This window comes from Apostichopus japonicus, chromosome 3 (assembly GCF_037975245.1).
Source record: "Apostichopus japonicus isolate 1M-3 chromosome 3, ASM3797524v1, whole genome shotgun sequence".
NCBI classification, from domain to species: domain Eukaryota; kingdom Metazoa; phylum Echinodermata; class Holothuroidea; order Aspidochirotida; family Stichopodidae; genus Apostichopus; species Apostichopus japonicus.
The window spans coordinates 26,262,387-26,290,260 of NC_092563.1; the positions used below are offsets into that span (position 1 = coordinate 26,262,387).

The 27,874-nt window shown below is 37.6% G+C and overlaps 1 protein-coding gene across 2 annotated transcripts; it reads right to left on the reverse strand.

Annotated features, from left to right (window-relative positions):
• Nucleotides 1–1,734: 1,734 nt before the first annotated feature.
• Nucleotides 1,735–27,612, reverse strand: LOC139965648 (ankyrin repeat domain-containing protein 27-like). Of its 2 annotated transcripts, none has more exons than XM_071968243.1 (25): nucleotides 27,446–27,612; nucleotides 25,144–25,290; nucleotides 23,605–23,724; nucleotides 22,211–22,270; nucleotides 21,449–21,539; nucleotides 20,032–20,106; nucleotides 19,474–19,622; nucleotides 18,486–18,608; nucleotides 16,929–17,148; nucleotides 16,178–16,313; nucleotides 15,499–15,691; nucleotides 14,375–14,505; nucleotides 13,871–13,953; nucleotides 12,937–13,052; nucleotides 12,613–12,705; nucleotides 11,256–11,364; nucleotides 10,941–11,089; nucleotides 10,418–10,546; nucleotides 9,800–9,973; nucleotides 8,179–8,382; nucleotides 7,624–7,743; nucleotides 6,274–6,435; nucleotides 5,628–5,841; nucleotides 4,109–4,176; nucleotides 1,735–3,848 (listed from the first exon to the last, which is right to left on the reverse strand). In XM_071968243.1, exons 2-25 carry the CDS (start codon nucleotides 25,246–25,248, stop codon nucleotides 3,624–3,626), a joined length of 3,249 nt encoding a protein of 1,082 aa, XP_071824344.1. In that variant the 5' UTR covers nucleotides 25,249–25,290; nucleotides 27,446–27,612; the 3' UTR covers nucleotides 1,735–3,623. The 2 variants fall into 2 exon arrangements, with proteins under 2 accessions (XP_071824344.1, XP_071824343.1); XM_071968242.1 differs by having other exon boundaries at nucleotides 27,432–27,612.
• Nucleotides 27,613–27,874: the final 262 nt, after the last annotated feature.

A 27,874-nucleotide genomic window follows, 5' to 3' on the forward strand; every position in this document is an offset into this window, starting at 1 on the left:
TTGAATGATGCGATGTTATTCCGTTAATTATTGATAATTCCAAACATGAAATGATCTTAAATTTTAACGTTAAAATGTTAACGTTAAATTTTCTTTGGCATATAGATACAAAAATGATGGCGCATCAGATTGTGTACAGCCTTCTTAGATAATTAAAAAAAAGTGAACGAATTATGAGATGGCAACTTAAGCAACCCGTGTGCATAAATAGAGATATGAAAACCCCGCACAGGTTGGGGGAGGGGTGGGGTTAGTATATTTCAGTGGGTATGAGAGGAATTTCGGGAGGACGGAGGGAGGGGGTAAGCAATGGGAAGTAGATGAATGGATGTACAGGATTCGGTCAAATTGGCGAATCCTTTATTTTATACCAATTACTGCGCTGATTAGCACTTCATTTCTAACAACGGTTCTTCATAAAAATGTTTGATTCTGTATGGATTCACTCCTTAATGAGAAGTACAGTACACGATAATGTGTGTTCAAAAATGGAAGACAAAAAGAGGGCATGGTCTGACTCATTTGCCTCTGGATGACAATAGCGGGGTAGGGTCGGAATGGTAGGGGGACCGTATAGGCTACCGTATATAATGTAACCTATTACTAATAGTCTGCGTTCTTTGGCCACTGCATTCGACCAACGGAAGTGTTCACATAAACTATCGAATTTCTTTTCAAGTGACGTCAGTCACGCGTCAATATAAAGGTGGCATCTTTCTTTTTATAGGGAGCTATTCACAGTGACGGTAACTCCTTTAAGTCTACCGTAGGTAGGCTTTACTTGTAATCCGGCTATTATTTTCTTTGTTAAGGAACGGGAGTCGGTGTCTCTTAGCCAGGAAGCGCTACGCGTCTTAAATCCGTTTTAGTTCAATCTATATTTCATTCTGTTTTTGTAAAGGGTTTGTAAAGGGTTGTAAAGAAACCAACCTCTGATGAAGTTCAAAGTGATAGACCTACAATGGAATGAGCGTTTATTTAATTTGATTGATCAAACCGGCAGTGATTTGATGTTGTTGTATATATGCATGGTAGGCCACATGTAAAAAAAAAAACTGAAAGATGAATAGTCGATTCGAGTCACAATAAACCACATCGTACGAATTATCCAGCTATAATCCATGAAGGAGAGTGAGGACTCAACGAGGAAATTATTTAATAGTGTACTGATACTTCCCGATGAAATATACGAGAGAGGAGGGGGGTTGAAATATTCGTGCCCATTTTTGTCAATAGGTTTCCACACAGACCCACCTACACTAAGCAACGAGAGTAGCAGGCATAATATGGAAACTCGGGTGAAATAACAACAGAAAAAAAAAAATGAAAAAAGTCATTGGATTTGATGTTACAAAATACGCATTCGTCATATCCAACCCGGCGTCGTACTGTCCTCACTGACACTGTATTGGTGCACCAATACAGTGTCAGTGAGGATAGTAAGATGCTGGGTGGGGTGGGGAGGGGGGTGAGGAGAGGGGGGTATGTATTCCTTCCGATTATTATTTTCATGGCATGAAATAGAAATGAATCAGTTTCGTACAAAAATGCCTATATCTTAAAATCCTGGTATGATGTAAAATACATCAATATTGGCAGTACAAGGATTGGATGGAGGAATTGGGGTGCGTGGGGTAAGAAGGGCTCTCGCAATGAAGCTGTTTAATTTAGCCTTACTTTTCCAGCCAATGGTTCTATACATTGAACATATTCAAAACAATAAAGGACAAAAGATTCAGATATCAGTAATTTATAATCATTCTTTCATTCATATTCTTTAAGATCTTGCACTTTTATAATTTTTTTGTAAATTAGTCACTTTTAGTGTATATACTATCAGCCGTGAACGAGTGTGAGCTTGCATGTTATTTTAAATTATGTATTTTAATCATTGTTTCTGCTGAAATTGGTTTTATCTGTGTATACTGCAGTAAGCTATGAATGGGAGTGAGTTTATGTTGACCTGTGTGCATTGATGTGGCGAAGGGGAATCATAAATTCAGAATAATTTCTACTAAATATTAAAATCAACTAGCTGTGGTTGTCATGGTAATGAGAAAGAACTTTGTTCACATTAGGCATGTTCACACAGTTAGGCATTTGTTCACAGTGAGGCATAATTTGTTCACTTTAGGCATTAGTTTCACAATGTATATTTAATATGCTAAGAAAGACTGCTGCATTTCAAAACCAAATTCAAATAGTGTCATGACCCTGCATGATTTAGGCAGAAGAAGCCTCTTTTGAAAGCCTTTCTCACCCATTCTAATACCTATCCCCAATCTTATCCATGAACTTTATCTATGAGCCTTATTCCTGATCCCTTTCCTTGATCCCTATCTTTAGCATTCCCTTATCCGTACCTAAGAGCATATCCCTGATCCCTACATCACTAGACATACTGTATTAAACATCTCTGTTATTCATCATCAGTACACAATAACATAACAATAATGATGATCCCTTCCACTTGTAATGTACATGCAAACTGATCCCTGTCTATGAACCTTATCACTGATCCCTATAACCCTGATCCCTATCTGTGAGCATATCGCTGATCCCTACGTCACTAGTCATGTCATCTATGTTATTCATCATCAGTAGACAATAACATAACAATAATGATGATCCCTTCCACTTGCAATGTACATGCAAACTGATCCGTCTCTGAGCCTTAATACTGATCCCTACCCCTGATCCCTATCTGTGAGCATATCCCTGACCCCTATATCACTAGTCATACTGTATTATTCATCTATGTTATTCATCATCAGTACACAATAACATATCAATAATGATGATCCCTTCCACTTGCAATGTACATGGCAAAGTCTTTTTTTTTTTGGCTACACTAATATTGCACTACAATAATGCTCTGGTGAAAAGCATGAATTTATGAAATATTACTTGCATCTCATATTTTAAATGTAAGTGGTTAATAAAATAAAAAATATTGATGGAGCAGGGGTGGGGAGAGGCAGGGGGGTGGTGAAGTTGGTGTTGACAGAAGGATTCTGCCTTATGTGTACTCAGAGGTGTAGGAGTATATTTCTGAATGGGGAGATAGGGGAAGGGAGGGGAGGGGGAGGGGAGGGGAGGGAGGAGAACACCATCATGTTTTCACATTGATATTTCTTGTTCCATCACAGCAATTTCCAAGCACAAGAATACTTGTCAGATTGTGGTTACTACACCTCTGGTGATGTGAAACACATGTACTAGTATGCATAGAAATCTGTCTGCACACTGTATGCTGATTGCCAGCAAAAACTTGATTCCCCGCCATTCCGCATACTGCATTGCCCTACACTAATGACTATTGAAGTATAATAAAGTACGTATATAAATAAGTTGACATTCAGCTGCTCGGTGATTTAATAACCTCCATTATCTTCCTGGTGCTTCTTGGTTTTAACAAAAAGCCAACCTAGTTGCATCCTTGCCTTCCTGTGTCTAATTTTAGAAGTACAGAATAAAACCTGCAGAAATCCATGCTGGTGCGGCATTCATCAATCATTTCCTTCAACATGGTAAACGTATTACCATGTTTTCCTAACATACATCGCTTGCATCTCTCTGCTGTTTCCCTGAAACCCTCCCTGAATTTCTTCATCTCGAGTATTTCATGGCACTTCTTCGTCTAATTCTAAGGCATCGTTTCCTCCTCTCCTTTCTGTTGGCTCTGGAGGATTTACAGGGTCACTGGTCAAACTCTGGTTTTCTTCTTGTCTAACAGTGTTCGAGTCCCTACCTTGGTCGCTGTCACCCTGGGCATCTGTTAACTTAAGTGTCCTTTCTTGCAGCTCAATGTGTTTAAGGTTGGATCTATCAAACTGCTGAATTGCAAACTGTTCAAAAGAGACAAAGAGGAGGTAAAACGATGTTAACAGTAAACATGAGCAACTCATTAATCTCGGAAACATCTTGTGACTTTATATTCTTAACAGTTTCTTCTGGTTTCTTTGGAATGATATCGTACCACAAGTATAGAGAGTCCCTCCTGCGCCCCTCCTATTTTTCACCCTCCAAAATAGAATTCTGGCTAGGTCAATCACTTGAGAGGACATACAAACGTATATGGGAGACTCAGATGCGTGAAACCACTTACCATATGCTGGGCACGGTTCTTCTGTAAACTGTCCTTTCTCTCGATTGGAATGGTTTTGGGTTTTGAAGCTGGAAGAGGAGAGACAACTATTTCATTTGTAACTCTGGCAAGTATTTGAGATGAAGTGTATGAAATATCCCATATGACTCATTGGTGATGTAACAAATCAACAAATGTAACAATATGCATAGAACCCCCTGTTCATCTTGGCAAATCTGAATATGCATAGAACACTCTTCATCTTGACAAATCTGAATATGCATAGAACCCCCTGTTTATCTTGACATATCTGAATATGCATAGAACCCCCTGTTTATCTTGACAAATTTGAATATGTATAGAACCCCTGTTTATCTTGACAAATCTGAATATGCATAGAACCCCCTGTTTATCTTGACATATCTGAATATGCATAGAACCCCCTGTTTATCTTGACAAATCTGAATATGCATAGAAGCCCTGTTTATCTTGACAAATCTGAATATGCATAGAACCCCTGTTTTTCTTGACATACTGTTGAACAGTGCTGGTAATGAAGTGACTTGCAATGCAATAATGGTATGAAAAAAAAAAAAAAAATTATTTAAAGTATTACATTTTCATACAGTTCAATTCTCTCTTGTGACTCTAAGATATCTATTGTTGATTCTAAGTCAGAGAGCACTAACTAATGAACAGATTGCATCTAAAGCAAGATGCCATGCAGACCTTTAAATTATATCTAACCTACAGAAACAAGACAAACAACACTGAGGATTTTTACTGCTATGTAAAAGTTCTAGTCCTGAGTTAAGGAAATTGCATTGTGTGGTTGTAAACACAGTTAAGATTTTACCTCCTGTTCACAATAAAATCATTTCTCTTTTAGTTGTTCAGAAGCTCCTTTCTTAGCCTGTTGGCTTAAGATCATGTGTAGTATCTGTTCTTTCAGCTCAGATACACAGTGGACAAATTCCTTTTAGAAGGCATTTGTGATAGCTCACTCGACGAAACACCATCATGATCACACCGTTACAGTGTCGATTAAGGGGACTGGGGTTGAGAGAGGATCAAGTTGTTAAGTTTTCCTGCCCTGGCCACCCTATCGTGGGTGACTTTTCTTAAACAGTACGTTTATGTATTTATCATGTGCATTCAGTGTACTGTGTAGTTCTATCATATTCTTTGTGATTTTTGCATCTGTACACGTAAGTTATAATTAATCTACCTAAAGGCAAACTGTCTGTCCAGTCAAAGCCTTGTTAAAGGTCACTACACGTTATGGTCTTGTTGAGTCCTAACCGGTAATTTTCCTGACTCGACTCAAGACATGGACTTGAGTCACTGTATTATATCTACTGGGAAACCTTAACAAACTTGTTTCGGTGTCTGACTTTTGAAATTTGATTGACTAATGTCATGGATAGTTACAATACTGAGTCTAGGAGTCGCTTCTTGACAAAGTGAATGCTCTAAAAGGCACGCCAATCATCCCCGACCAATCATTTTCTACATCTTTCCTACTACATTTTTAACTTACATGTACTCTGAGGGCTTGCCCCAGCCTCGTCTGTTATATCTTTCTCTCGATGAATTGCCAGCCTCTCGTTCGCTAGAGGTGGTGTTGCTCCTGTTACATCTCTGTCCTCATATTGTGAGAGGTTGCTTGATGTGGTCGTCTCTGAATCTTCTTCGTGCATGGTGGACAACAGTGAGGAGATGGCAGATTCTATTATACCAGCGACCACATCATTCTGTAAAATAAACAACGTAGCAAGAAAACTGAAACATTTGGAATATGTATCAAGCAACAGCTAACAGACGTATCCATTAAATAATGTCTCGTGACATTATTGATAAGGAGGAAACTGTTCAAATAACTTTTAATGATCAGTCAACTTTAACAAAGAAATATTCAGAAAGGACAAATAAGGGGCTAGCAGATATTAAAATATTTAAATTAGTGTCATAGTGTACAAAACTTTCTTCCACAAGCTCAAACACTGTATCAAAAGGATACAATGTAAAGCTGAAATTGACGGACAAGCATCATTTGAATCTTATCCACAATGACTAAGGATTGTCAGAGTCTTCACATTGGTACAAAACCAGGAAAGGTTTGTCACTTCTACTCCCCCCCCCACCTACCCCCTGCACCCCAGTTTCAATGATTTGCCTGACATTACCTGAGCTAGTTGTAGGGGTGTAAGCTGGGCCTTGTTTCTGCTCAAGGGGTTCGCTCCACCTTCCTCTATTAAAATCTTGACCAATTTGGCATGGTTACTCCTAGCAGCTTCATGCAATGGTGTGTTACCTCGATAATTAATCTGGTCCACGTTAGCACCTTGCTGAAAATGAGACCAAAAAGAAAATAATATTACAACCGGCCAGTTGGGACAATATCATCATACTAATACCACTCTTTCCTGTCCTGCCATATTATGCTTCAAAGCACTCGTACTGACAGTATGGGCAGTTCCTAATATTCGTCTGATGGAAACATGACATTCATACTGCTCATGCTGTCAGTATGAGTGCTTTGCAGCAAGAGATAAAAGTGCAGTACAGACAAAAATTGTCTCAATTGAGTACCTAACACCAAAGCTTATGTACGAAAGAAAAGGTACTACCATCCCCACCCCACTGATTTAAACAACCATCTTTACCACTATCACTACCACTATCCCTACCACAGCACTATCAGCACCATCTCCATCCCTACTACTATCACCACCAATAGCTGCACCATCTCCACCCCTACTACTATCACCACCAATGTCAGCACCATCTCCACCCCTACTACTATCACCACCAATGTCAGCACCATCTCCACCCCTACTACTATCACCACCAATGTCAGCACCATCTCCACCCCTACTACTATTACCACCAATGTCAGCACCATCTCCACCCCTACTACTATCACCACCAATGTCAGCACCAACTACACCCCTACTACTATCACCACCAATGTCAGCACCATCTCCACCCCTACTACTATCACCACCAATGTCAGCACCATCTCCACCCCTACTACTATGACACCAATGTCAGCCCCATCTCCACCCCTACTACTATCACCAGCAATGTCAGCACCATCTCCACCCCTACTACTATCACCAGCAATGTCAGCATCATCTCCACCCCTACTACTATCACCACCAATGTCAGCACCATCTCTACCCCTACTACTATTAGCACAACCATCCTTACCACTATCACTATCCCTACCACAGCCACTATCAGAACCATCTCCACCCCTACTACTATCACCACCAATGTCAGCACCATATCCACCCTATTTCTATCACCACAACCATCCCTACCACTATCAGAGTCACCACCATTATCAACATCCCTACCTTTACTACTTTTATTAGCACTGCCACTACCACTACCATCAAATCTGATCTACATCTTGGCATGGTCCAAGTTGAGTTCCTTCTCTTCATGAAACTGGCAAACAACCCTATCTTAGAAACTCTTAGATAGATTCTATTCAGGACCTGCAGTTTAACTATGACAGATGAACTTACCGCTATGAGAATAGATGCTGATGTGACATAGCCATTCATACAGCAATAATGGAGGGGTGTATTACCATTGGTATCCCTCATATTGTACTTGGCACCAAACTTCAACAACTTTGAAACAACCTAACAGAAAAAGAAAATGAAAAAAGAAGAGAAAGGTTCTATAGACTTCTGATATATATTGACAGTCTTTGAGATCAGAATCAATTTTAAAGTCCTTGCAATCAAGAACAGAAGGAAAAATAGTGTCACCATTATCTTAAACCATTATATATCTTAGTAATCTTAGGCACCAATTCCAAATAGAAGAAGAGGTACATGTGGTAGACTAATTCTCTTGAATGTATCGACCGCAAACCAATCCGTACCAGCCTTTGTGATGTTACTAGCACTCCTTAACTGAAGTGATGTTCACAGTGTTGTATTTACAGATGCATATACTAAAATGGGATATAGTTTTGTTACCGTACACCCTCGCATACAATTCCTTGCCTGTGATCAATCTGCACCAGTCTGTGACATTATTGGGGTAGGAATGGAGTGTAATGGTGTACTTACCGAGGCATGGTCGTATTGACATGCAAGGTGCAGTGGTGTACCTTGGGTGCTTGTGTTATTCCAGCTGTTAACATCGGCACCCCTCCGCAGAAGTAAATCCACCAATGAAGCATGGCCGTGAAGGCTTGCCATGTGAAGCGACGAGTAGCCTTCTGTGTTACAGGAATTCACATTTAAACCTGAATCCATTATGATTAAAGTTCTCTGTAAAAAAAATGGAAAAACCCCATGCAAATGAAAAGGATGCAAACCAAGACACCAGAGTTACCAGTAGGAAATATGTGATTGTGTTTTAACTGAAAAATCACAAAATATATGAACCTTTTCCAACCACAAACGAAAATGACATATCTAGGGATTGTAAATGTCAGAAACAGTTCTCATGGTTCACACTGATATTCATATGTTTGACTTACTACATGATACCTTTCACACACAACTTGAACATGAAGACCACTTTGGAAAAGATGGAGTTAAGTGGTTTGCTGCCACCAATTACTTATGATGCCAGAGTAAAACCATGATATGTATCATAGAGTACCATGTCTACTTGTAAAATCAAGATGTATCACTGAGTACCATGTCTACCTGTAAAACCAAGATATGTATCATAGAGTACCATGTCTACCTGTAAAACCAAGATATGTATAAAAGAGTACCAAGTCTACTTGTAAAACCAAATTATGTATCATAGAGTACCATGTCTACCTGTTAAACCAAGATATTTATGTGGGAGTACCATGTCAATCTGTAAAACTAAGATATGTATGTGGGAGTACCATGTCTACCTGTAAAACCAAGATATTTAGCAAAGACTACCATGTCTACCTGCAAAACCAAGATATAAATCATAGGGTACCATGTCTACCTGTACAACCAAGATATGTATCACAGAGTACCATGTCTACCTGTAAACCCAAGATTTGAATCATAGAGTACCATGTCTACCTGTAATGCCAAGATATGTATCATAGAGTACCATGTCTACCTGCTAAACCAAGATATGTATCATAGAGTACCATGTCAACCTGTAAAACCATGATATGTATCATAGAGTACCATGTCTACCTGTAATGCCAAGATATGTATCATAGAGTACCATGTCTACCTGTAAACCCAAGATATGTATAATAGAGTACCATGTCTACCTTTAAAACGGAGATATGTATCATAGAGTACCATGTCTACCTGTATCCAAACTAAAGAAACTCCCCCCCCCCCCAACTCTTACCACTTCCTCTTCGACCTTCAATAATTTCTGAACACTTCAATGAAACATTCCCTCTCATGATTTGTCTTAAATGGTAGCTTTGTTTGTAAGAAAAATACACATGCATTGAAGGTTTCATGAGTCAATGTGTAAGCTCATTAAAAGAAGCTGACATTTAACATTTGTCAGAACATACTACTGTAGTAAGCCTACAAATGCTTCTTAGAATGATGCCACAATAAATATTTGGTGTTAAAGAGCAGTACATACAACACACTGAGTTACAGATGATTGAGTGAAAAAGATGAAACACATTGCAATCATAACACATCATAACACCAGCCACATATTTTAAATATTAAAGTGACTCTGCATAAAGTGTGCCTTTCAGGAAAAGGGATAAAAACAAACCTTTTGAAGAACTGAACATTTATTGCACTGACATAGAGGATGGCATAGGTCTGTGTTCGAGGACCAGGTCTCCATCTCTTCCCCATAGTCATCATCTTCATCACTAGACCAGCCTAGCTGATGTCTGACCATGATCATGTCGCCATCGGCAACAGATCTTAATAGCTTCTCGACCTGTGAAAGAGATTCAAAGGATAGCAGGTTACAACTAGCTGTAAACGGCCGAGACAGGTGCACTTAACAAGCGACATCAACCAAGTCTGTACGACGACTAAATTTCACAATAATGGGTGAAGCATGAATTTGACCTGACCAACTAAAACAGGAATGAAAGTAGTTTGTTCTTCTCATCTTTATGAAAGTAAAGCCTTTAGAGAGAATTTTTCAATGATGGACAAGAACATATTGGTAAAGTACATTGAAAAAAATACCAAGGTATCAATTACATGACAAATTAAACCTTTCAAAATAAAACATAGTCAACCAGTGTTTATTTGTTTTGATGATTGTTAGAGTAATTTCAATCGGTATAGAACAGCCCTCGCTGATGTCTTCGTTTCGTTAAATCGGCGACAACCGATAAGATCAAAAGAGTGCTGTAAATACACATATCTCTACCTCTTTAGATTTTTTGTTTGTAAGGGAACTGTTTGATTTGGACCGTCGATGTTTCTTAGCACCAGCAGAACCGGCTGAGCTGCCACTACTTTGGCGAGAGATCAAGGTCTCCAACACTTTACCGGGCTCCTGGAAGAAATATGTGGTAAATAAAATAAAATAAAGAAAAAAATCTGTTAATAATGCTAAGTAAATCTTTGGGACTTTTCTTTCTGGTATACTTCAGATGATGAAAACATTTGGATTGCTTGTTAACTTTCATCATAGTTGCACTGAATGAAGGCAAGTTGCTATTACAATGTAAGTAAAACAACCAGAATGCCAAATAAATTTGAGACTTCATGACTTAATTTTGTAATATATAATTAAAAACCTGTACTGATATGGGATAGAATTTCTCGCTGTGGTTGTACACAATTATGTTCCAAAGACAACAACAATCAAATACTTCTTAAACAGTGAAATAAAAATAATTGCTTCTCTGCCGGTTTCACAATTACTGATATGATTTCTCATGACAAACCTCTAATTCCTTCCTAGTATCTTCGTCTGATGGTGGAACCAGTCTTTTAGCAATATTGAGATTGTGAGAACACATCAATGGAGTCTCCTTCCTCCTGTTCCTAGCCTCCAGTGATGCTCCATGTTCCAGGAGCAACACTACGATATTTTCTGGCAAAGATAGAAAAAAGTGTTCTTGAACACATTTGTGCAAAATATTGTAAGAAAACCAAGGTTTAATGCAACAGTGCACGTTTTTGTAGATTTGTTGTCCTTGTTTATCTTTCTAATATTTCTTCTTGAATTTATACATCTGGAGGGTTTCTTGTTTACTTACCATATCCCCACTTGGCTGCTAAATGGAGGGATGTATCCCCTCTTGTATTGGCGGCGTTAACTTCCACCTTCTGGTTCCCGTAAGCAGAATACAGTAGCGCTTTCACACACTGAAGAAGAAGGAATGAATGTCAATTAAACTTGAGGTACATTAAACCGAGAGGTCATAGGCCATATAATGTTATGCAACCTCCTACACACTGTTTAAGAGAGAATTCATCAACACAATCAAACTTCCAATTTTCCAGTTTAGAAATAGATCCCTATATTGAACATTTCATCCCGATGTGTACAATGTGTGTAATGCTTCCTGCCAACTGACTGAATTACTAAACACATGTAAACCTGTCATATGATTCACAAGTACAATTCGAGATGTATGAATATCTCCAGATGTATGAATATCTCCAGATCAGTGAATATCTCCAGATCTGTGAATATCTCCAGATCTGTGAATATCTCCAGATCTATGAATATCTCCAGATCTATGAATATCTCCAGATCTATGACTATCTCCAAATCTATGAATATCTCCAGATCTATGAATATCTCCAGATCTATGAATATCTCCAGATCTATGAATATCTCCAGATCTATGAATATCTCCAGATCTATGAATATCTCCAGATCAATGAATATCTCCAGATCTATGAATATCTCCAGATCAATGAATATCTCCAGATCTATGAATATCTCCAGATCTATGAACATCTCCAGATCTAGGAACATCTCCAGATCTAGGAACATCTCCAGATCTAGGAACATCTCCAGATCTAGGAACATCTCCAGATCTAGGAACATCTCCAGATCTAGGAACATCTCCAGATCTAGGAACATCTCCAGATCTACGAACATCTCCAGATCTGCGAACATCTCCAGATCTGCGAACATCTCCAGATCTGCGAACATCTCCAGATCTGCGAACATCTCCAGATCTGCGAACATCTCCAGATCTGCGAACATCTCCAGATCTGCGAATATCTCCAGATCTGCGAATATCTCCAGATCTGCGAATATCTCCAGATCTGCGAATATCTCCAGATCTGCGAATATCTCCAGATCTGTGAATATCTCCAGATCTGTGAATATCTCCAGATCTGTGAATATCTCCAGATCTATGACTATCTCCAGATCTATGACTATCTCCAGATCTATGAATATCTCCAAATCTATGAATATCTCCAGATCTATGAATATCTCCAGATCTATAAATATCTCCAGATCTATGACTATCTCCAGATCTATAAATATTTCTAGATCTATGAACATCTCCAGATCAATGAATATCTCCAGATCTATGAACATCTCCAGATCTATAAATATCTCTAGATTTGAAAGAATGTCCTCGACTCAATCACCTCTTCATGTCCGTTAGCACAGCAGAGGTGCAAAGGGGTGTAACCGTCATTGTCCTCCAGGTTAACGAGGGCACCCTTATCCAACAGCCAAATCTGACAAAAGAAAATTAAAGAAAACTTCACAGACAGACTGAGCAAGACAGATATAGTCTGTGTAATTAATATATGATTCGTAATAAAAATATAACAAAACAAAACACAAAGAATATAATTCTAACATGCAGAAGGAAAGTCTTGCTATGTGCCTGACTTCCTGTATGACAGCCATCAGGGTTTATAGTAAGATAGGAAACATAGAAAGGGAGCACAACACTAAAAACTCACCACTACGCCTTGAAAGCCCTTCTGACATGCTAAGTGGAGAGGACTGGACCCGTGGTAATCCGTAGCATTGATGTCACCTTTATATCTCAAGAGAATTTCCATCGATCCTAGACAATCTGTTAAGCGAGAAAATGATACTCACATATAACAGCACAGATCAAAGCATTGATGGAATTATTACTTTTTCTAAGTTTTTGCTAGATTGAACCATGAAATCAACTAAATGAAGTTCTTATTAATATGGCAAGAAGATGCTTAGTGTTTTAAATAATGAATAAGGGGTTAATCAACGGTCTAGCGTGCGTTACTCACAGGATTAATGCACGATCGGGGGATAACGCAAGCGATGTACGAGGGCTCCGCCCTCGTGCATCCAGCGATAGCATTAACACCCGGAGTGCATTAATCATGTGAGTAATGCACGCTAGACCGTTGATTAACCCCGTTCATTCATACACTACCATTTGTGTGGGGAAAAATCATAAAACAAAACATTTTTGGTTACATATAACCAAAGATTTATTAAAGTGATGCCCTGTAATTTTACCGTGCGTTACTCACAGGATTAACCACGGTCAGCTGACCTGAATGGACCAATAGGATTTAGGAATCTTTACTAAGTATGAATGAAGGTAACTTTATTAATATCGTCAGCAAGTGTTAAAGTTAATAATGTATTCTGTTTGATACAAAAAGTCCCCACTGTGTGTAGAACATTACCATTATCAGCAGACTTTCACTTCTGGCATTTGAATGAAAAGTATTTACGCACTATCTAAAAATATTAAAAGTTGCCGAAGAAATATTGGACGGTGTCTTGTATAGTGTGATCAACATCGATGCTCTGAAGCATACTCCTGAAGTGTTAGATAAACAGTCAGAAATTTATGACCAAATGATGAAGCCGATTCAAGAATTACACGATGACACTTACCATTGACAGCAGCAGTGTGCATGGCCGTGTACCCTCTGTCATTACGAGACGATGATGTCAATGCTCTTGGGTCACTTCTCGTACTGAGAGATTCGAGAAAGCAATAACTTCTACTTGTTAATTTTTAACAAATTTGAAAATTGAAAAAAAAAAAAAAAACTTTTGTGAGTTTTGAAAATTGAAAAAAAAAAAAAAAAAAATTACTTTTGTGATTTTTGACCATGGCAATATTTACTGTCCCTGATGCATCGGAACCAGGGACGAAGATAGAAGTTCCATGAATTTAAAAATAAAACAAAAAGATGATTAAAACTGGACATTTTTGTTTACTTAAGATTGGCCACATAAGGTACCAAGAGGAAAGCATACTGCAGTTCCCTGAAGCATTTTGCCAGTATTTTGACGATGCTTGCAGACCTATCACAACAGCGTATAACTGATTTTCTTTACCGTATGAAGGAGCACAGGATACTTGGAAGTTAAACCAAGGTATATCCTTCTCACCTAATCAGCAAGTCTTGGCATTTATCACACAAGCATAGAGGATGACACATCTGGTTCAATATCCATTGATCGTCCGTAAACCCGGACTCTAGCATCGATTCTAACCTCTCTGTATTATTTTCTCTCACACACTGTGAAATGCAAAAACGATAAATCAGAAAAACATAAGTCATATGGCAAACTTAAAACAAGTAGTCTAATATTATTCATACAGTTTCCACCCAAGTAAGATTATTCTGTATGAATGCTACTGTTTTACCTCTATTTTACACCAAGTAGCACAAGCAGACGGTAATTTGACAAATTATTAAATAACAATATAAACTTCTCCTGACTTGTTTAATATCAAACTTAAATTTATAAAGGGATTGTGAAGAGATGAAAAAAAGAAGTATCGCTTGAAAAGACCTGTCTTGCTCAACTAGTGTCACATTTAACCATCAGGAATCAAACTATGAAGGTATGGATAACATGGAAAACAGTTACCACAAAATCAACAATGTGTCTTGTGAGTTTTAAAGCACTGTGACCATTTTAAGCTTAAGCATATTTTGTGGTCAGTTATATAGTCTCTTTAAATTAAGCTTAATCATATGAATGCATATCATGAGACTGTTGTAGGTATGCCTTATGTGTCGATATTAACAAGAACTTTCTTGAGACTTGGAACCATTATCATGTAACTAATGCCAAGAACTAACAATGCTTTTCTACAATCAAGTATTTGTGAAGTTAGAAATCTTCCATTGTACAGCAAATCCACCTCATCAGTCATTGAATAATAATTTAACATCTTAATTAAGGAGGTGGGGGGGGGGGAGAGTGAAAGGCAAGGGGAGTGGAGGGCAAGGAATGGAGGGTAAGGGGAGGGGTGGAGCAGGAACATTTCCCTAAAGCATCTTGTTCAAGTTTAAATGACATCACTACCGTCATCCTTCACAGTGTCTGACATAGCAATATAAGTACACAAAGCACACAGTGTGTATGGTAGCTGTACTACTGCATGTAGACATTTGCATGGTTTGGATTACTTTAGCACTGTATTATATGAGACTATGTGTCTGATCAAATGACTATGGGAAGAGAGACTTGCACAGGTTTTAAGAAGGTATCAGAGGATTAACCTTAAAGAATAGTTCAAGGCTTGGTGTGTATTCTGCGTCATTGCCATCCAATCTCTGCCACAGACTCTCCTGTTGACTGGGCGAGCGAGCAAATATACTCATGCGAGGTCCATCAGGACTCCCCAGGGGCAGGGCACTGAGGGAACCACTCCTTACATGCTCAATGGCTGCCTCAAATGATGCCAGATAAAATCTGAAAGGAACAGAAATGATGAAGATATAATGTTTTTCTTCAGTTTTGAAGGTAGACGTTCCAACTTCAGATAATAGTCAGGTGGGTTTACGTGACGAATCCTACACACAACACTCACAGTACAAATGAGAGCAAACACAAGTTTACTTTAGTCACTAGCACTGTTCAAATCGTAACAATATGAAGCATATCATAGGAAGGTCCCATTGTATGTCTTTTGGTTGCCTACAAATGCTAATATTAAATTAAATATACATTTGAAAGTGAATCTTTGTGTGATCTCAATAAGTCATTGCATGACTTGTAGAATTAAATGTCATTTTTTGTTACTCAGAATATGAATACCATTTTGCTGAGATACACAGTAGTACCGATACTAAATATATATTTAAATAGTACCAAAACAGTCAATATCCTACTTTCTATCACTCAATGGGGGTGCTTTGCGTTACTTGAAATAATTGTGCTTGTAACAACTTCACATACCCAAATTCTCCGTGACCAAAGTTAGCGAATCTAAACTGTTGCATGTATGTTAAGTTAGCCAACCAGTTTGGAATCTCGGATTTAACCACCAGAAAGATGAGAAGTGGAAGAAGATCGTCGGATGACATAGCAGGACCTGCAGATAAATAAATAAAGATGATTCTCAGATTACCGTACCTAGCAAACTAAGAAACACCAAAAGTCACTGGTGACCTTTAATTGATGATATAAATAAAACCTCAGTACGTTTCTCATCAATTTAACTCTGTTTTTAACGTTAGTTGCTAGGATACTGTTTTGAATGAATGACATGAAATATTCCTCCTTAAAGGCATTGTAGACTCGCCCCAAACCGCGAGCCGCCATCTGATAAAGTAAACTTTCCATTGCTTGCAAGTGAAGTTTGTTTCTTGTCGCTACAACATGCAGACAGTAATGAAACGTGATACCTTGTTATCTTTAGCTGGAACTGAGATGTCCATTGCGGTATCGTTTATACTCTGTGTCGTGGGTATTGACCGCAGCTGTATGTACTGACTGTACACTAGTGTCTAATTACCGACGGTAGAAAGCTGTGTGTATATTTTCTGGGATCGATGGTGGTGTCTAACACTTCTGTTACACCTCATTCGAAACTAGGTCAGATTACCGGCATTAGACGTTCCTTTTTGCGCGAGTCTTCACACCCTTTAATCACCCAACACTGTTCCATTAGATGGTTAATTTGCATATATATGTTTTTAATACTAACCTGTACCACCCAGCTGCAGTTTATCCCTATAACCAGGTTGTGTGATAGTTGCTACAGCTTTTCTCAAGCAGTGTAACTTCTCTAGAGGTGTGCTGTATTGATTCAGCATGGAGAGTTCCCGTCTGGCTCTCGGAAGGTTCACTGCAAACTCCTGTCGGACCTGAAGGTCCCTCACTTGGAGATCCGAGAGGTTTCTAGTGGTTTTGTTCAACTTTGAATCCTAATCATAAGGACAAAGAGGTATTATGTTATTATGACAGTATGGATAGAGGATACATAATCATTAGGACACAAAGGTATAAGGTTATGATGAGAGTATAGGTAGAGGATACATAATCATAGGACAAAAAGGTATTAGGTTATGATGACAGTATGGATAGAGGATACATAATCATAAGGACACAAAGGTATTAGGTTATAATGACAGTATGGATACAGGATACATAATCATAAGGACACAAAGGTATTAGGTTATAATGACAGTATGGATAGAGGATACATAATCATAAGGACACAAAGGTATTAGGTTATAATGACAGTATAGATAGAGGATACATAATCATAAGGACACAAAGGTATTAGGTCATGATGACAGTATGAATAGAGGATACATAATCATAAGGACACAAAGGTATTAGGTTATGATGACAGTATGGATACAGGATACATAATCATAAGGACACAAAGGTATTAGGTTATGATGACAGTATGGATAGAGGATACATAATCATAATGACACAAAGGTATAAGGCTATGATGAGAGTATTGATAGAGGATACATAATCATAAGGACACAAAGGTATTAGGTTATGATGACAGTATGGATACAGGATACATAATCATAATGACACAAAGGTATAAGGCTATGATGAGAGTATTGATAGAGGATACATAATTATAAGGACACAAGGTATAAGGTTATGATGACAGTATAGATATAGGATACATAATCATAAGGACACAAAGGTATAAGGTTATGATGACAGTATATGGATAGAGGATCCACAGTTATATACAGCTTTATTTTATCTACCAGAAAATATCAAATTTAAAACACTAAATTATCTCTGAATGTTATGGGTAACTGTTAGCATCACAATCATATTTCTACTCTACAAATTAATTTTAAGTTTTGGCCTTGGATTGAAATTAGGATATCAAATCATTCCTGGACTGTCATGATACTTATTCTACAATTTGCTACAAGGATTATTATTTTATGTAGTTCAGGTAATGCCATCGTACAATTGCAATATCTGTCGTATTTACCCACTGAATAAAAAACCTGCCAAGAAAATGTTAGAATATGATACAAATTTTTTAAACATTCTCCAAATTGACTGAACACCCAAGACAAACACACTTAGAGTAGCCTAAGTCAAACTAAAAGTAGACATGCATTACAACATCCATGTTATGTAAGATCACAATTAATATTTAATGTTAATTTGCATACAAATAGAGAAGCACAAGGAAAAAGAGGAGGGGCTGGTGCAGGTGGGTGGGGGGGGGAGTGGTGCAGGAGGGAATGAGAAAGAGGGATGTGGTATACTGTACCTCACTGGCCATTAGTTGAATTAGCTGTTTAAGAACTTTAGAAGAAACTTCATTCATCACGTATGTTTCCATGGCAACCTTTAAGTTTTCCATATGGCCTTTATTTTGTCTCACCAACTTCCTCTGTAGAAATAAACAAACACGTTTAATAAAACAAATAGGTCTGTTTAATACAAACAGAGTGCACAGGATATTAAAAGCATTGTAAAGCAAAAGTGAAAGTAATGGGTTGGTTTTTAATGGATGCATTGATTGCACTTGACTTTAAGTTGAAAGGTCTTTATCATCATATGAAATGAAACGATAGGCTAATACAAAACAAAATTAGGAAACAACTTGTTTGCGAAGCTCGTGGAAAAAATGTATCCTGTATCCACTAGTATTCCAACAACCAAGGATCTTTTGGCAATATTAGGCACTATTAGGGAGTGTTAGCTCAGTGGTTAACGCTGGTGCCTTTCAATTATAACGTCCGGAGATCGAGTAACTCCAAGATTAATTTATGTCGACCAGTTACAGAGTTGTTGACAATTGACAACTCATAATCATGGACTTTAAAATATGAATCTAAGAGACTGACTTCGGTCAGCTTGCGGCTTTGATGGCTTCTTCGCGAGTTCCTGCTTGTCGGAGGATCTAAATACATACAATACATACATACATACATACATACAATATACCACCATGGCATGATAGCATCTTTCAAGCTCATAAATGCAGCAAAGTAATACAACACGGTGTAACAATGTTTCCTGAAAGGTGAAAAAATTATTTACCTTCCTATCATATTTTCTAAAGTAAGCAAAAATATAACATTCTTGTCTTGTTTTCACCTGAATCAAAATTGTCTTTTTTATTCAGATGATCATTTAAATTATACATACCAAAAGCTAGTTGAAATTATCAAATCAGATTGCAACACTCCCTTTTGTAACCAACGTGATCCTGAGTGCTTCAATAATGCACAATGAAAGTAATTCTTACTTACCAGTACGCTGTCCTTCAACGCAATTTGCATAGTCCGGGTGAAGAGGTCAGAGTTAGCGTCAATAATCGTTCGTGTTGACTGAAACTGCTCATGAGAGTCTAGAAATGCTTGAATCTTGTCATCAACCTGCTGCTGAGAGGCTTTACTATCTGTTAAATAAAAAAAAACCACGACATGATTTCAATTTAATATCATTTGTTCATTCTCTTGCAAGCTAAATCATAATATCTTTTGTAACAAGATAAACCAATGAGTATTTTTGTCTTCCAAAAATAACTGAATTTTGGATGAAAAAGAAATGTTTGTATACAAGTGACAGGCACATATTGAGTTTGGGAATGAAGCAATTGGTAAAAATGCTATCTATTTATCATATTTTGAAGCTCTTGGGTCGTAGAGTACACATGCCAAGAGTTTGAAACTATTTTTCATATATGTATCTAAATACTAAACTAAGGGACTTGGTCTTCAAGTCGTGGTATTCTGCTACGACACGACGGTGAAGGCTTCTGTCACAGAAAAATTTACGTCATTAACAAACGAACAAACATAACTCACGTTTATGTCCCCAGAGAAACTCAGTACAGTCATCAACAGTCTCAAGGCAAGTCTGAACTGGATCTTCAACAATATCTGTGAAGTACCAGGAAAAATGAGGTCAGTCTATAAAGAAGTAGTGATGACTTGTGTAGACAGCAGGGAAATAAGGTAAGTGGCACCTCAGAATGGTGTTAGTGGGAAAATTAGGTTAGTGGCACCTCATGTATGTTACAGCAGGAAAATGAGTTTAGTGATACCTCATGTATTGATGTTTCAGCAGGAAAATTAGTGATATCTCATGTATGTATTTTACAGGTTTTTACAGATTTTACATGTTTAGATGTTACAGCAAAAAAATTAGGTTAGTGTTACCTCATCTATTGATGTTAGAGCAGGAAAAAGTAGGTTGTGTTACCTCATGTATGGATGTTACAGCAGGAAAAGGAGTTTAGTGATACCTCATGTATTGATGTTACAGCAGGAAAATTAGTGATATCTCATGTATGTATTTTACAGCTTTTACATGTTTAGATGTTACAGCAAGAAAATTAGGTTAGTGACATCTCATGTATTGATGTTACAGCAGGAAATTTAGTGATATCTCATGTATGTATTTTACAGCTTTTACATGTTTAGATGTTACAGCAAGAAAATTTGGTTAGTGATACCTCATGTATTGATGTTACAGCAGGAAAATAAGTGATATCTCAGTATGTATTTAACAGCTTTTACAGATTTTACATGTTTAGATGATATAGCAAGAAAATTAGGTTAGTGGTGCCTCATGTATGGATGTTACAGCAGGAAAATGAGTTTAGTGATACCTCATGTATTGATGTTACAGCAGGAAAATTAGTGATATCTCATGTATGTATTTTACAGCTTTTACATGTTTAGATGTTACAGCAAGAAAATTAGGTTAGTGATACCTCATGTATTGATGTTACAGCAGGAAATTTAGTGATATTTCATGTATGTATTTTACAGCTTTTACATGTTTAGATGTTACAGCAAGAAAATTAGGTTAGTGATACCTCATGTATTGATGTTACAGCAGGAAAATAAGTGATATCTCAGTATGTATTTAACAGCTTTTACAGATTTTACATGTTTAGATGATATAGCAAGAAAATTAGGTTAGTGGTGCCTCATGTGTAGATGTTACAGTAAGTAAACAGAACATTGTAGTGGCTTCCATGGGAAATATAAATCCAAAGATACTTAGAACATTGGTTTTATCAACTGTGTCATAATTTGAGAAATATGACCAACTACTGAACAAGTAATCTTGAAAATATACACAATGAAAGATCAAAATTAAATATAGAAGAATTAATTGTAATAATGTCTGTCAAGTTCAACATATTAGACAAAAACAGCATATTACACTATTCATATACTTCATATTCAATAAACAGTGCAGTTGAAATCATACCTGTGCCGCCCTCCAACAGTCTGTCAATGCAAGCCACTTTAAAACTTTCATCGCTGTCATTATAAAATGTTTCCTCAAATAAGACATGGACCTGTGTGAAGGAAAGCAATAAGTTACAAAAACCATAACTTTATTCAACTTTAGGTAAGAAGAAGAAAAAAGCAGAGAAAAATTAACACCAATTCCTTGAAGATATCACAGCGATACAGTATGTACCTGTAGAGGTTTTTAAATAGCACATGTCATTTAACATAATTTTGTTGGCAATCTGGTCAGACATTTTGATCAGTATTTTAATATTCAATATTGATATTTTTAGTATACTTTAAATTTTTTTTCTTCAAATTTGACCTCTTACTAATCACTGTAATTATATGTTTCCTTTATGTACTTCTTATCCTATTTATAAATTTATACTGGAATAAATAAATTGAAAAAAATGAACATTTGTACTAGATTGAACAGGTCTGACATATCACAATCGGTAGATGAGTTGCTAATTGAACTTGTTTTGTACTTCCAAGTTGTTATCAGTTACCTCTAATCTAAAACACAATTGAATTACATTAATAGTAAAAGTTAACAGAAGGCTAAGAATCCAACACTCAAACAATCTTTTTACTGTAATGTGATATTTATTTTAAAGGAAACATTTAGAACCCAAACCTCAATAAGGTGATTGACAGTCACTCGGTATTTACATAAAACATTTAAGATGTTTTTACAGTCATGCAGTATTTATACATAAAACAGAAGCCTTACAATTCTCTCTGTATCAAAGCCTTTCCTGGTAGCTAGACCATCAGCAGTAATCTGTAACTCCTAAAAACACAACAGAGAGAAACAAGAATATATTTCAATCTGTGAATAACGATAGGATCCTAACTAATTATGTAAATGCATGTAATGATGTACGTAACACACTGCTGTACTGTTGTGTTATAGTATAAATTGACATAGCATTGTTTTAAACATACAGAGTTGCATATTGCAGTTATGTTTGAACACTATGTTCAGTGCTTCTATTAACATAACAGTAGCCCAGGCGCGTAGCGAGGAATTTGCCAAGGGAGGGGCGAACCTGTAGGCAAATTATCAGAGCCGTAGATTTGGCGTTGGAATCTATCTAAGCGTAACGCCACCATAACTTGACGCCAAGTGTACTAGAAAATTTTGGCCGAAAATGCCTCCCAGATCGCTGGAAATGGCACTTCCCAGGCCTTGCAAGTTGCATCTAAGCATTTTCTATTTTGAAATTACTAGCGATATCATCAAAACGTACAAAAAAATATGCTCGAGGTCCGTGGGGGGGGCGGTCGCCCCCTTTGCCCCCCCCTTGGCTACGCGCCTGCAGTAGCCCCTCAAAAAGATATTCTCTATATAAGACATCAATTTGACATTTCTCAACTGCTTGTACCTTTGATGAAATTACGGTACAGTAATTAGCATAAGGATTGCTAGAAAGTAAAAGTCCATTTTTACAAGCAATATATTAAGTAAACATTTTGGTGTATTCATCCCTGTAGGCTTTCAACTCAATTTTGGGTTGATGTGTTCTACAGAAGTGTTGGTTGCTCAGAATTTCACAAGATAAGTTCACACACATCTCTTCAATCAATCGAAAGTATTTTTAAGCTATGACATTTGGAAACCAAAACTGGCTTATATGTGTATTCATGTCAGAAGTATTACCCAATTGCATTCTGTATTTGAATCAGTCTACGACAAAAAGACGTTGAGCTACCAATATGTCTGCTGTTATGCATGGTTAGCCTAATTAGTTTAACAGCCATAGAACTGTAAGTAATCTGTTGAGGAGCAATTTCATATACAACACATAACACCAAACAGTACTGTTTTGTATGCAGCCTACATGTATATTATTAAGTGTGTTAATTATATAATGGAACTGTTCTTAGTGTAAGATAGTAAGGCAAAATATCCTCGGCTCTTGTTCAGATTGCTCTAAACATGTGCTCTGTCACCATGTTAGACTAAATGATAATAATAACTCAACAGTTGGCAGGAACCAAACATCTATGTTAGATTTGGTGGGATGAGTGTAAATGTTAAAATGGCTTGATAAGGCTGATCATTTTTAACATGTTTGTGACCAGTTGAAGGGGTACAGATCAAAGAAGAATAACGAAAGATACCTTTCCGTTCAGGGTCGTAAATACACCAGCATGTTCTTCATCAGCTTGCAAGATGTGATTTTCAAAGTCTTTTTGAGTGAGAGAATGACGGACAAACACGCCTGTTCTTGGAACACAAATCTGAAGAGAAACAGAAATTTGTGAACATGAAACAGTAATTCTTTGACCAAAAACCCACCAACAGGAAATACTAGTATAAGTCTATGTGATCCCAAAGAACTGAGTAAAACCAAAGTGTATCCACGGACAATCAAACATACCAACATCATAACAACGGTTACAGGCCATCCCACCTAAGGCCTTCTAGACCAAGGTCCGCGAGTTCGAGAGACCGAAACAAATACTAGGCATGATTTGTGTGTTTGTGCTACAAAATGTACAAATAGGAAGTAAATTAGATGTTTGGTTATTATGAGGAAATTGTGTCAACTGTTACGGGTTAGAGGTTTTCGATTCTAGTACAAGGAGTCAAAATTCTTTAGACTGCTCAAATTTCAAATAATACTTTTGTAACGCAATGTGACAAACTGACAATGTTCAAAAAGTGTTTTAAATTGGTTTAAATCGCCCGTTTTCCTTACCTCTTCAGATGTTAGGGGGAGGGGGGAAGTCCACCAGTGAAAAATTTAGGTCTGGCGGGGCTATCGATGTACCATCCATAAACCATCGGTCTCGCGGACCATTGGTCTCGCGGACCATCTGTTCGCGGAAAATCGGTCTCGCGGACCTTCGGTCTCGTGGAATTCACATAACAACTGTCTCATTAGGTTTCATGTGATGACATTGATAAGTTGCATGTCACCATCAAAGTGACAAACTTATAAAGTTGTCAGGTGCATGGGTGGGGGATACCACGCTTTTCAAAAAATGACTTTCCAGACTTATTCCAGACTAAAACACATCATTTTCTTGACTATGAAGCCTACACAGTACACACTAATCGTGACCTAATGTTAGGCTACCTATAGTGACTCTAATTGTGAAAAGTATGGTAAGCCCTTTGATTAAATTTTTGGTAAGGGGGACAGTCAAAGAGCCATGAATCCATAACTGGTCACCAGTTTGATTTACACTATTAACTTTATCTCACACTTCTTAAAATCTTTGCTTTCGTAAGTCATATCATATAAGAAGTGTTCAAGACTCAAGTGAGGAAAATTTCCTGGCTTTTCCAGATTTAACTTCACAATACAAGTACTTTCAAGACCAAAAAATGAGGTTTCTTTATTTCCCTAGTTTTTCCAGAATCATGTGTGTGTGTGTGGTGTGGGGGGGGGGCAGTAGGGGGAGAATGGTTTACTTGGATGTTCAGTGGTGAATTGGAGAGAGGCACAGGTTCCATCTAAAGATATAAATTTATAAGCTTTTCAACTAAAAAACATAAAGGGATGGCAGTGGAGGCAAGTAGGGAGAAAATGGAAGGTTGGGAGAAATCTTAAAGGGGAAATTGAGGGGCACTTGAAAAGTGTGAGGTATGTTGGAGGGATGGAGAAGGTGGGGGAGGTATCAATCTTTATACTGATATAAGATATTGCTTACCATACATCTGTTGGTTGTTGCTTTTTCATAGATCTGCTTGTGTTTATTCTGAAGAGTTGTAAAGAACCTATTTTCAACGATGTCTTCATCATATGAGGTAGTCATTGTTGTGATCTCAGTGCTCTTTCAGCAAGTCAATAGTCAACACTGAGGGATTTGAAGAGAAGGCATTAAAATGAATCACTTGGTCATCAGTATTGGCCCCTAATTTTAACATGCAAAGATTGCTAAAAGTGTACAAAAGTCCTTTCTGGGATGATCGCGATCATTCAAATTAATCCCAGTCATTGAGGAATATTCAGTTAGACAATTAAATGTCTCACTAAGGATGAACAGATGACAGTGAATGCTTGCTGAAGTCTGAATATGGGTGACCATTACTGTACTTCCTAGCACACTTGGGGGCAATACTGAAGACCTGGATGAATCAAATGTGGAATGCTATGAAACAACTTGAAGGCCTTTAGAGCCTAGTACTGTCAGTCTATAAACCTTCAGCGGGATGATTTATTGTCTGATCTTTTAAGAGAATAGAATGTAAGTCAACATCACTCCATCAAGTAGTATATCAGCCATACAAAACTAAATCAATCCTTTGGTCATAAGGGAAATCATAACGGCATTGTGGTTAAGTGGTTAAGGCAGTGGACTTGTGATCTAAAGATTACAGGTTCGAGTCCTGGCCGCGACATTTTTTTTCCAAGCGCGGTAAAGGCCATCATTTGCATACCTTGCTTCTCATTGGCTGGGTCTTGCACTTTTGGTGCTGAATTGGGAAGTTCTTGCTAAAAGTACGCTATGCGTGTGTGTGTATATGGACATACACGTGCATGCAGTGGATCGTGATTCGCATACATGTTCTGTATGAATTGGCGACTGCAGTCTTGAGACAACTTTGTTAAAAAAATTGTTAAAATGTTTTTTCTTTGCTTTTGCACGGACTTGTTTGTGTACATTTACATCTATAAGTTTGTAAAACAATACTGCGACCATGGACTGTGAGTGTACACATCTCATTGTAGATGACTGTCCTTCTTTGAAGGTAATGATTACTTAGGTTGATGATCCAAACCTGAAAAGCCATTAAATCTAATAAGTTAGTTTTGACAAGGGTGAAGCTTCGAAGTGATGGAGGAACTTGCTGTACAGAGTACTGTGATGGCAATGTACGCAGATTAGTATATACCAGGCGTTTGATTGCTTCAAAACTGCTTCAAAACATTGGTCAGCTACAGTATAAGTTGACCGTTTCTAGTTGACTATTTACTTGAGATGCTTTTACACTTTAAACTGATAGACTCTTAATTTTGAGCATAGACATTGATTTGAATTTCCAATATTATGACCCTTTGAAACGGTTTATTATGACCCTTTGGCACGGTTTTCAGTTAATATGATACGAAAGATATAGGCCAAGTATTTAGTCATACATGTTAGTAGTACCACTGCCACTGTGGATTATAGTTATTGAACACAGAAAATGTCTTACGTTTATAATATATGGTGATTTTTTGTATCATCTTCAAACTGTTTCGGTTTGATTTAACTTCTTTAAATTTTCAGCAACAGATTTGTACATAACCAGAGACCCTCTACACCTGTGGCATAACACACCGACAAATAAGTTAACTCTACGCAAACGTGTACAGTACCATTGTACATTCTGCTGCTAGACTGTGTTCTTCTTTGAGAGTAGCAAAGTGGCCTTGTGAAATGTGGTATGTGATGAGCGTTTCAGTGCATCAGCTGCTAGTTGATATTGTAATGAATCTTATGTATACGAACCCCAGCCAATGAGAAGCGAGGTATGCAAATGATGGCCTTTACCGCGCTGGGAATAATAATCTTGCGTCCTGGCCAGATCATTGCGTTGTGTCCTGTACCAGAATTCATGAACTGCAAGTCATTAATTGAGATTGGAAGACTAACAAAATGCTATAGCACATACTAGTGGTTGGTTAGCACTGGTTATACAGGTCGTATACAGTAGGCTTCCACTTGACACTCCCTCCTAACCCTTCAAGCAACCTCACACCTTGACACTCTTTGAGTTTTGTATCTTATTTTGCGCATTGGGAGCTGATGTATTGTTCGCGTCCACTGCATTGCAACTTTGTAAATAACAGCACTAAATCAAGTGCTGATAACAATAATATAAACGTTAGGCTTGAGGCTTAGCCTAGTCTAAATTGAACTAAGTAATACTGATACGGGGCTGAATGAAAATAGGCTAGACCTAATAGAACTTTACTTAGCGTTTGGTCGTGTTAATGCCAACACATGCTTACTTTATCAACGATACCTCAAATCACTTAAGAAAGTCGATTGGAATAACCGTTCCGGATGTCACATTACTAAGTCCATAGCGCTAAAACACATTGTCACACAGTCGTTGTAGCAGAACTCACGTAGTAAATAGCAAAGTAAATTGTAAACGTAACCCGTACAATACTGCGCTCAGTATCTTGTGACTGTATATCAGGTTGATGAGCTGCCGATTGCGCAATATTTCCTGATGACCTTGCATTGTAAACAAGAGGGCAATCACAGATATTTCCGTCGTGGTGAGGGCAATCCACTGCATTGCATATCTCGTCGCCAACTAACACTAATTTTAAATGAACAAATTTATGCAATTTTCTGGAAATACCGTTTTTAGTTAACATTACCACATTCTTTTGTAAACCCCACACTGAACAAAACTAGACTAGGAGTACTGACTCCAGAAACA

Coding starts and splice junctions, on each gene's coding strand:
- LOC139965648 (XM_071968243.1), bottom strand. CDS start 25,248: ATGACTACCTCATATGATGAAGACATCGTTGAAAATAGGTTCTTTACA. Junction 23,725..25,143: donor CAACAACCAACAGATGTATG/GTAAGCAATATC, acceptor GTTTCTCTTCAG/ATTTGTGTTCCAAGAACAGG. Junction 4,177..5,627: donor GGCAAGCCCTCAGAGTACAT/GTAAGTTAAAAA, acceptor CTCCTCTTCCAG/CTTCAAAACCCAAAACCATT.